Source organism: Rosa chinensis, chromosome 7 (assembly GCF_002994745.2).
Source record: "Rosa chinensis cultivar Old Blush chromosome 7, RchiOBHm-V2, whole genome shotgun sequence".
NCBI classification, from domain to species: Eukaryota; Viridiplantae; Streptophyta; class Magnoliopsida; order Rosales; family Rosaceae; genus Rosa; species Rosa chinensis.
The window spans coordinates 55,178,004-55,189,312 of record NC_037094.1 but is presented as its reverse complement, the minus strand read 5'-3'; the positions used below and the strand labels follow the sequence as shown (position 1 = coordinate 55,189,312).

The 11,309-nt window shown below is 35.9% G+C and overlaps 2 protein-coding genes across 2 annotated transcripts; both read right to left on the bottom strand.

The window, feature by feature from the left end:
* Positions 1-506: 506 nt before the first annotated feature.
* LOC112176989 (pentatricopeptide repeat-containing protein At4g28010) lies at positions 507-3,927 on the bottom strand. The gene is made up of 4 exons (XM_024315133.2): positions 3,749-3,927; positions 3,153-3,203; positions 2,924-2,955; positions 507-2,811 (listed from the first exon to the last, which is right to left on the bottom strand). The coding sequence occupies exons 3-4, from the start codon at positions 2,951-2,953 to the stop codon at positions 697-699; spliced, it is 2,145 nt and encodes a 714-aa protein (XP_024170901.1). The 5' UTR covers positions 2,954-2,955; positions 3,153-3,203; positions 3,749-3,927; the 3' UTR covers positions 507-696.
* A 4,551-nt stretch (positions 3,928-8,478) lies between these two features.
* On the bottom strand, positions 8,479-10,392 carry LOC112175929. The gene is made up of 7 exons (XM_040510174.1): positions 10,299-10,392; positions 9,632-9,885; positions 9,247-9,411; positions 9,061-9,162; positions 8,904-8,970; positions 8,714-8,812; positions 8,479-8,616 (listed from the first exon to the last, which is right to left on the bottom strand). The coding sequence occupies exons 1-7, from the start codon at positions 10,371-10,373 to the stop codon at positions 8,527-8,529; spliced, it is 852 nt and encodes a 283-aa protein (XP_040366108.1). The 5' UTR covers positions 10,374-10,392; the 3' UTR covers positions 8,479-8,526.
* Between the last annotated feature and the right edge of the window lie 917 nt (positions 10,393-11,309).

The window sequence follows — 11,309 nt, the reverse complement described above, 5'->3', positions numbered from 1 at the left end:
TGCATGATTATGCAATCGACATATATACTGTAACGCTTCCTTCTACCATCTTTTGTCCCTCTGTTACAGAACCCTATCATCTACCAGAAACATTCTAAGAATAACAACCTAAGCTTAAATTTCTGTTCTGTTCTTTTCTTTATCAAGCTCTACCCACTATTCAATGTTATCTATCACCTTCTCTGAACTATAATCTATCTTGTATTTGTTATTTTTTTTTTTTTCAGGTTATTCTACATTCTATTACATGTTTTTATGTACACACTTCAACACCTTATTATGTGCATGAAGAACACCAGAAGAACCAATGCTAATGAAAGGAGGCTTGAACCAATGCCAGAAGAACAAACACAAATGTTACACTAAGAAATGCATACTGTAACAGAGTAATCATGGAGCATCACTTAGCTAGTATATTATGGGCAAGAGAGTAAAAGGTGAACCTTAAAGCACTACAAAAATACTGTTCGTAATAGGATTAAAATATGCTATCTACAGAATCTGACTACATCAATTCCAATCGTAATTTTCTATTTTCAAAATGATAGTAAGAACAGCAATTGGCCATTCCTTTAGGAATTAATAAATAACGAATATTTCAAATTGAACAAAAGAAAGACAATATGACTAATGTAGCATAGCACATACAAAGCAACACACTTGTGGTACTGAGAGGCCTCTTCAGGAGAAAGAATCTCAAGCAGCACGTAACTTAAGTTCCGGGTAAGATTTATTGACTTTCATCAATAGCTCATTGCAGGTAATGCTTATTCCTTTTGATGTCTCTTTGGAAAAAGTTGGGAGAACCTCCATCACATCAACATCGTCAGAGATTTGACAGAGGCACGCCAAGATGGTAGAAGTTATTTCTTTGTCAAGAATAACACCCTTGTCTGCCATCTGATGAAGCAAGTTAACAATTTCTTCTGTTTCACCTTTTGAACTATAGCCCTTTAATAAAGAATCAAATACAAAGACATCAGGTTCAAAACCACGAGCAATCATCTTCTCAACACACATTCTAGCCTCATCCAAGAGCCCAAGTTTTGAAAACCGGTTTACTAATGTAGAGAATGTAATTATATCAGGAGTTAAACCCAATTTGAACATGTCTTCTAGCAACTCTTTAGCAGATTTAACATCTCCAGCTTTTAGAATTCCATCAATTATAGTATTAAATGAGACAACACTAGGCAAATAATTTGCCGTTCTCATTTCTTGAAACAACATCCTAGCTTGCCCCAAACTACCCTCCTTGCACAACGATGACATCAAAGTGTTGTAGTCATTTACAGTAGGACTAATCCCAGAAGCTCTCATTTTAGTAAAAAGTCCTTTTGCAACCCTGAACATTTGATTTTTGCAAAATCCATTGATCATGACACCGTAAGTGATTGAATTAGGAATAACTCCCAAGTCCACTGCATGTCTCCAGAATTCTATGGCCTTGTCAGCTAATCCTTCCTGTAGGCATCTATCTATCAAAGTATTATAAGTACATAAGCTACCAGAAATGCCCCTTTCAATCATTGTATGATAAATCTCCATAGCCTCATCAAGATTACCTTCCTTGCACAGTCCCAAAATGACCATGTTATATGTGATAACATCTGGCTCGACAAAGTTCTCATCGTTTGTTATCTTACTGAAAAGTTTCATTGCCTCATCAACCTTCCCATCACAGAATAGTCCCATTAGTAATGTGTTGTAAGTAATTACATCAGGCTTTACACCTTTCCCTTTCATCATTTCTAAGATCTTTAAAGCATCATCCATCAACCCCTCCTTGCATAGTCCATCAATCATAACGTTGTATGTTACATTATTAGGCTCTTTACACTTCATGAGCATTAAAGTGAATATCCCCATGGCTTTTGTAGCCATTCCATTTTTGAAAAGCCCATCAAGGATACCTGTGTAAGTAACAGCATCAGGGGGAACTCCACTTTGTGTCATATCATTTATCATCACAGTGACTTCTTTCCACTTCCCTGCCTTTGAAAGAAAATTAATCAAACAACTATATGTAACCACATTAGGAGAAATACCCTTGTTTAACATCTCATCGAACAGTTGTTTTCCTCTATCAAAACTCCCTTTAGCACAAAAACCACTTATAAGGGTACTATATACGAAAACATCTATTTCCAAACCCTTTTGCCTCATTTCCTCCAAGAAACCCATGGCCTCGTCCATTCTACCCTGTTTACAAAATCCATTAATCAATGTGCTGTACGTTACCACATTCGGTTCAGAATCTGACACCTCCATATCAACCAACAATTCCACTGCTTCTTTCAACTTTTTTGCTTTGCAAAGTCCATCTATAAGAATGTTATAACTACGAATGCCAGGCGTTACAAAATGTCTTCCCATTACTCTAAACAAATTGATTGCCTTGTCAACTTCATCATTCGAACAAAAACCCTTTAATGCAAGATTCAAAACACACTCATTTAACTGAAATCCACGCTTTAATACCAAGCAGAAAACCCCATGTGCAAATTCGGGCTTACGGATATTGACAAAATATGAAACCAAACAACTCAATGATACAAAGCTTGTAAAAATACCAACCTTGGTCATCTTAGTATAAACTGAGAATGCTAGTTCATAATTTTTCGACCTTGAGAGAGTGTCTACGAGAAAATTGCAGGCTGCGGCTGAACCTGAAGGCAAGCGGTTGGAATGTATGGCATGATGAAAAATCGAAATTGCCTCTGAAATTTTAGGATCTGGGTCCTCCAAAAGAGCTCTCATTTGGGTTTCTACATTCGAGAGAGAAGTAATAGATGGCAGTGAGGAGAAGAGCTGCAAGTAAACGTAGAAAGGGAAAGTCATATTAGTGAATGTCATTCTACATTTTGATCACATGTTCCAGCTGTAGTAAATTAACATAGAATAGAAGAGAGAGATCTCTTACCCGTGTCTTGGAAGCCTGTAATGACCACATGCCTGCATTTTGAAATGTGACATGTCAGTATCAAAGTCAAGAGATGATACACACTATAGCAAGTTTTGCCTCTCCCTTTAGTTAAATAAAAACCTAGATCCAAAGACTATGTCAAAACCCAACTAAACCAATCTAGATAGTTAAGAGTTATGATTGGCCACAACTGAATCCACAATGTTCCAGGTATCGAAACGCGTACCAGACAATACTGATAAGAGTCCCCTCAAGGTTTTAGAAATGCAACGAGAATCTGCATCCATCAATAAACACTTAGGAATAAGAATTGTATGTCTACACAAGATAGTTCACAGCGAGCAGCAGGAGAAAAACAAAAACAGAAGAGTATAAAGAAGCATGAAATTCGAAAAGCATTCTATTAGAAAAGGTAAAACGTAGTTTGAACCTAAAACTAAAATAGAACCATAAAGACAAAAACACATGGATTTACACACGAGTCAAATCCTAAAGGGTTTAACAACATTTCAAAACCCAGGTAATAAACCAACCATTCACAACTATGAACAACTGGTTTCAGCCTCCAATTTATCTACTCTGACCGAAAGCAATGATAACCAAACCAGTTAAATAAAACCAAGTTTCCAGAATAGATAGAGAGAGTCCGAGGTAGCGTTTTCATCAATTAATAGAACAAAACCAGAGAAAACCAATACCAAAAGAATCCATCTTTCATACATTAGAATCAAAATCAAAGTCACGAGACCATGACTTTAAACCAAGCATAACAAACAGAAACAAATGTAAAATTTGTAAATCAAAGGAGCCACTCTCACTCACCGTTAGTAGCCAAAACAAAGGCCTTCCCACAATTCTGTTTCAATCTTTCACCTTTTCTTCTTCTGAAAAATCAAAACTTTTTCCATACCAGACTACTACTTCTGATGGCAGCCCCAACTCTCTCCTCTTATCCTTCCTCTTTCTTTTACTTTCAATCGCGTCTCCCCACCCCTCTCCTCTTCTCTTTCTTTCCTCATTCCTCTGTTTAAAAAAACCCAACCCCCAAAAACAACCAATAAAAGGAATATGTTGTAAATATTAATTCTCATGTGGCTGTACACGTTATTACTTAGGGACCTATATGTAATATCTCAATAGTTTGAACACTTATCATGTAAATCATACCTCTATATAAGGGAGGTTTCTGAAACTGAATAACTTACTTCTCCATTTTCCCCTCATCTCTCTTTATATATTTCTTACTCTCTACAAAGCATGGAAAGAGATTTCGGGTGCTCTCAGGTTATGAAGGATGGAGAAGATATATGTCTTGCTGACAGTGCCACTACACATACGATCTTGAGTTTTTCTATTTGAACTTCCAAATTTACTCACTTGACCTCTATGTTTTTTACACCTCTTATCAAAGTTTCAAATACTAAATTTACTCACTAAACCTCACTAAACTTCCTCAAATAACCTCACTCATATAATTTGGAAATAAATTATTATCTTTAAAATAAAAAATTTAATCATTTCAATGATTTATAAATCTGAACTAAATATACATTTCTTAATCAAACTTGAGTTTCAAAAATTAATGTCTAATCAATAAGAAAATGCCATGAACTATTATGTTTTTTTCTATTTTAGCTGTGAAAAAAAAATGAAGAAATCATTTGTTTTTATTCTCAAAAAAAAAAAAAAAAGTTTTTTAATGTTTATTTTTTTTCTGTATTTTTTTGTACCACATGATTAATTATTTAATTTAATTTATTATTATTATTATTATTTTTGTTGTTGTTGCAAATATAAGGGATTGACTTAGATTTAGGTCATAAATCATAAGGGAGTTATTTTGTTTTCCCTCACCAATATGCGTTCAACATATATATCATATATTTTTACGTCACATGATCTTAATCATATTTTTAATTCTTATTAAATATATATGAATGCTTTAATGAGTATGTAGTGAAATTGGAAAATGAAAATAGATAAGGAAAATAATAAGGAATACAATCTAATATTATTGAATTAGAAAGTCTATAGAAAATAAATATAATATTCTTTTGGTATAATTATTGTCCTTAATAGTCATTTTATAGTAGGTTATATATGTCATTTAATAATTCATAATAGAGTGAGGTCAAGTGAGCAGATTTGGAGGTCCTAATAGAAACTCTCTACGATGTTTCGTGATCAGATTTATTTCTCCACTTTAACACCTTCTAAAGCCAATGTGACTACTATCTCAGGTCCTGCAGACCTGATTGAAGGCTCTGGAAGAGCCCACATTAGGTTACCAAATGGAACTCAATTGTCCACTCAAGAGGCTTTATACTCTTCGAGATCCAGAAGAAATCTCCTCAGTTTTAGAGATATCCATTTAAATAGATACCACATTGAGACTACAAATGATAATCATGTGGAATATCTTTGCATTACGTCCAATAAAAACTGTCAAAAGCAGATATTGGAAAAATTGGTTGCCCTATCATCTGGGTTGTATTACACAACCATTCAACCAATTGAGGCATACCATATTGTGAACCAGCAGTTCAAAAATCAACATACATTTATGCTTTGGCATGACCGTTTGGGCCACCCTGGATCAAGGTTCTAAAAAACGCTAGGCGCTAGTCGGGCGGTGGCTCGGGGACTAGCGCCTAGAAGCCTAGGCGGGGAGTAGGCGGTTTTAATTTTCTTATTATCTTAATTATTTTTATGACATAAATTAATATTTAATAATAATAAAAGGCCTAAAATTAATTAAAAGTAGTTAAAATAGAGAAAAAATAATAATGTTATTCTAAAAGGGCCTTAATGAAAATGTCTAGTATGAGAAAGTCTATGATAAAGCCCTACAGATTATTTCAATCTTGTCCACCATTTAAAGATTTGACATTAAAAGCAAAGGGTTATTTACTGAATCTGCCATTCAGCCATTCTCATCGTTTATGATGCTTTCTGAGAAAATCAAAACGAAGCAAAAATGGCTTCAAACATTCTCAGAAGTCAAAACAACTTTCAACCCAGTGCAGACCATCAACAGATCACTGATTCACCTCGATAAAAAGGCAAGCCCATGAGAAGGTAAGAAGATTTGGAGAAGACTGATTTAGGATTTTCTATAATTTCGCCGATCCGATGTAAGGATTTTTGTGTTATCTAGATGATGTTTCAATCTATAAGCTTGAATTTATGGGTTTTGTGATCGGATTATGATCTATATACTACTGTTTTAGAGAAGCAATTAGGCAAATGATTGATTTGTTGTCGTGCCGTCGAGGAGAGATAGACGGCAAGAGAGAGAACATATGCATCTGGGTAGCCGCCCAACGCCCAACCAAACTCCCAGGCCGCCCAGTGCCCGCCTAAACCCATCTCGATTTATCCCATCGCCTAGGCCAAAGTCGGGGCGGTCACTCAACACCTAGCGCCTAGACCGTTTTTTAGAACACTGCCCTGGATCCACCATGATGCGTAGGATCATTACAAATTCCAATGGACGTCCATTGATGACTAAACATATTGTTTTGTCAAGCAACCCTTGCAAAGCCTGCTCACAAGGGAAATTGGTGGTTAAACCATCTTATGCAAAGATAGATATCGAATCCCCATATTTTCTACAAAGAATTCAAGGGGACATTTGTGGACTTATTGACCCATCTTGTGGACCATTTCGATATTTTATGGTCCTAGTTGATGCCTCTACAAGATGGTCACATGTTTGCCTCTTGTCTACTTGTAATGTGGCATTTGCCAAACTACTTGCTCAGATAATTAAATTACGAGCTCAATTCCCGAACCACTCTATCAAGTCCATTCGTTTAGACAATGCTGGTGAATTTACATCTCAAACCTTTGATGATTATTGCATGTCTATGGGAATTGAAATTGAACATTCGATTCCTCATGTTCATACACGAAATGGTTTGGCAGAAACTTTTATTAAGCGACTTCAAATAATAGCGTGCACTTTGCTAATGAAAATAAAGATGCCATTTTCTGCATGGGGACATGCAATTTTGCATGCAGCAGCTTTAATTAGGTTGAGGCCCATAGTCAACCATCAGTATTCCCCATTACAACTTGTTTCTGGGAGCCAGCCCAATATCTCCCATCTTCGAACATTTGGTTGTGTTGTTTATGTGCCTATCGCACCACCACAACGTACAAAAGTGGGCCCTCAACGTCGATTGAGAATCTACATTGGTTTTGATTCACCATCCATTATTCGGTATTTAGAACCCATGATGGGTGATACCTTCACTACACGGTTTGCAGATTGTCATTTTGATGAGACAATATTCCCGCCGTTAGAGGGAGATAAGATTGTTCTAAATGAACGTCGTGAATTAATGTGGACTATACCCACTATATCTCATCTTGATCCTCGTATTAAAGAAAGTGAAATTGAAGTACGAAGGATTCTGCACCTTTAAAATATTGCTAACACAATGCCTGATACATTCACTAACACAGCAAAAGTGACAAGATCACATATCCCAGCAATAAATGCACCGGCAAGAATTAATGTCCAAATTGGACAAACTAACACTACTAGAATTCTGTTCATTTACATCAGTCCAGAACCGATGTAAAACTAAATTCTGACCGATGTCTTTGTGGCTGATGTAAAAGATATAGACATCAGTATAAGCACGTTTTTACCCGATGTCCCAGACAACAACCAACATCGATTCTAAAAAACAAATCGATGTATAATCATTATAATCATCATAATCTTATATGTTAACTATATTTAATTCTTCATATTTTCACATTTTATGCTTAATAAAGTATATCTCGAACAATACCTAAGTGAACATTTAAATCGATTACAATTTCGGAAATGATGTCTAATACACTCGTAGACATCAGTCTCCAAAAATACTAGATGATCGTGTCCATTTTTACGTGCATCTTGCCGCATTATTCTCCTCAGAACGATGTATGTACCTTTAGGTAACATCAGTTAATCTATTAAGAATGATGTTTTATGTTACTAAGAACATCGCTTTTCTTTAGTTGAAACGATGTCTAGTAGTTTAGTAGACATCATTTCTATTTTACAAAACTGATGTTTTGTATTTCACGGTAAATCGGTTTACTTTGTAACAGCTGATTTGTATGTTGACAATAGATAATGGTTTGGTGTTTAGATATCGATGTGCATTGGTTTTGTGTACATCGATTTTTTAGTGACATATCGATATGTTCATAATCATGAGACATCAGTCCAGTTTTAGGTACTGATTTGTAATCTCTGAATTGACATCGTTTTCTTTGACATTGGTGTTTTGTTTCCCATTTATATACATCAGTTCATATATATAAGAATGATGTGCAAGTAACCATCTAGCTGCTGGTGGTTGTAAAAGACCTAGAAATACATTTCTCATATATCATCCAAAAATTGGGGCTTTCCATTCATTTTCTCATCTTCATTCATGATTCTACATAATTCACAAACCAAAACCCCAAAACCTACAAAGGCTAGCCCATAAACATAATAGCAACCAACTATATCAGTTCTACATATATACACAAAACTTTCCTTCAAAGCAAAAACTAGCCAGCCTTACTCAAAAATTTCTTCGTAGCCACAAGTCCTACACCCAACTCTGTATATAATCAGTCACTTCAATGCGCACCTCGTCAATTTGAGCTTGGCTATATGATTTGCGCGTCTTTACCGCCCACTAGAAATGTATTAAAGAACATATAAGTCACAATGGGGCTAAACAAGCTAATACTTAATTAAACCAAAATGTTCTTCATAATAATGCATATACGTACCTTGGTTGGAAATGAAAGTGTCTCATCCTCTATAATTTCCTTCATGTATCGCATAACATAATAGCCACACTCAACCCCACCCGGTTGTTTAGGTACGCCCTATTTATTCAAAGTATTGAATTAAAGCATATATCGACATACTAGATGTAATGTATTATCTCAGCCAATTAAACACATGTATAAGCCTTACCGGAAGCGGTTTTACTTTAGGCAGTTTGTTGACCCTTCCAGTTTCAGCATTGAAGGTTTTCACCGCACTACACAACCACATTATCATTACCCAATTTAAATGCTACTTGGTCGGATATGTAAAAAAAACAGCTCAATATATATAATGTAATACTTACTTTATCACCGAGGTCTCCCATTCTTTGTAATGGACTGGTTTTGGCAACGGATCCAACATGTAGATTTCACCTTCCCATAGGATAGTTAATATCCAATGCTGCCTGCAATAAAAATGAAGTCAACATTATGCAAAATATAAAAGCAGTTTAATAATACCAAGTATACTAAAAATATTGCAGCATTACCCCGGATTGTAAGGCATAAAGAAAATACGATCAGATTTTCCCTCTTTTAACCGATCAACTAAGTACCGCACAAAGTCCGGTCTTTGACAATTATATGTAGCTGCCGGATCAACAAAAGCAAAGTTGTCCAAAAGGTCCCTTTCAGTAATAAGTTCATGCAAGTACCTGTGTCAAAAGCTAAGATATGAAATGCAGCAAAACCCTATAATCCATATCACATTTCCAAACATAACCATTTGCTAGACTAGAATAAATATGTTCGAATTTTTCCACAAATATCTAGGATCAAAGTCTTATATATAGTTGAAACTTGGCTGATATCACTTAATTTGAATTGTTGCATAAACAAAATAAGAATTATTGCACTAGAGAAAGTGAAGCTTACCCTTCATATGCTGCTATAACTCCTTGGCCAATCCACTGCATCTCCAACAGATTAATCACATTCTCAGACAAGATAAAGAGTTGTGTGGGTTCGCCAAACACTTCTTTAGAAAACACCATGCTTATTGAGCTCCCCGTTTCTTTCATGATAGTTGTTGCATGTTTATACAACAACTTGCAGCGCTTTGGCACCCACGGATTAATCTCAACTTGATCAAACAATGACTTGAAGAATTGCGGATTCTTCTTCTTTTTCTGCAAAACCCCATAAATTTTACATCATTAATACCACAACCCAACTGCCATTATCTATTGGTAACAAACTTCTGCCACTATTCTTCCATAACAATTGAACTGTCATAAAAGATGCAACAACATATTGATGTAATTAGAGCTGCACCTTGTTTTCTATAAAAAGATAAAATAAATTAATGAATAATCAATGAAATGTTATGATAAAGATGAGAAACTTTGTCATTTATTTGGTGTTGCAGATTCAACTTGCTAATAACAGAAAGCTATCCTTTCAGTTTTGGTTTTCTCTCAAGTGGTAGCATATATTGCATTTAATATATTGCTAAAAGATGCAGCATATATATAACATGTAGCAATTAAACAACACCTAAGCCAAAACCTACCGAAACAGAAAACTCGTCAACCAAACGTACCTTAAACATTGTCCGCACAACAAGATCGTCAGGCCAAGCTACGTGACTCCCAAGAGCTTCCCTAACGAATTCCATCTCACCCTCGATGGGGAAAGGAAGCACCGCATCTGGTTTTAGTATACCATCCACCGATACACGAACAGTTCCCTCCTTAAGTGGAACTCCATGCAGTGTCTTGCTTAGTTCCCCCTCTTCGAATACGGAACCGAAAGCAACTATATTATTTATATTATCCACTGCTAGCTCACATACCCCGGCACCCTAAGAGGGGAAAAAGAAAGTGATCAAATCTACCAAAGGTTTAAAGCAATAATTTATATGCAACTATTAGAATTCACATAAAACTACATATATTGCTACCTTTCCAGGAGTAGGTATAATGTCACATTCCTCCATATTTTCCATGACCTTGGCATCATTATGATTAGATTTGTCAATTCTTGATTTATCATAGAAGCTGCCTTTGTCGGATATAGGGGAAATGACATTGTCCCCGGTGGCAGGCGGATGCATGGCTGTCTTCCCTGTTACTAGTGCTTCTAGTTGTGCAATCCTTTGATATAACATGGCTTCCGTCTTTGCTTGCTGCGCAAGAAGCATTTTCTTTGTGTCCTCCATCTCTTTATCACGCTCCTTATCACGGGCCAACATATCTGCCTTTGTAATTCGAATCCTTTTCTTCTTTGGCAGATTAAAGTAGGAGGATGGGTTGACAAAGCCTCCAACACCCCTCACCCTACCTGAGTGTTCAGGAGTGTCTAGAGCTTGAGACAAGACATCACTACTCCCTGAGATTTCCAACTCACCTTTACTCTTCTTCTCCAACAGTTCATCCTAATCAAATATGTAAACACAAGTTAGATGAGGTGATGATACACCTTAAATTGCTCAACTTAAAAATCTGGACTGACTATTTTTGCTGCCACTAATGAGAGTTCTTCATCTATCTTTCCATTTTTTGGTATACGGGCTTTCTTCCACATAATTGCACGATCAATTACCTCTCCTTCA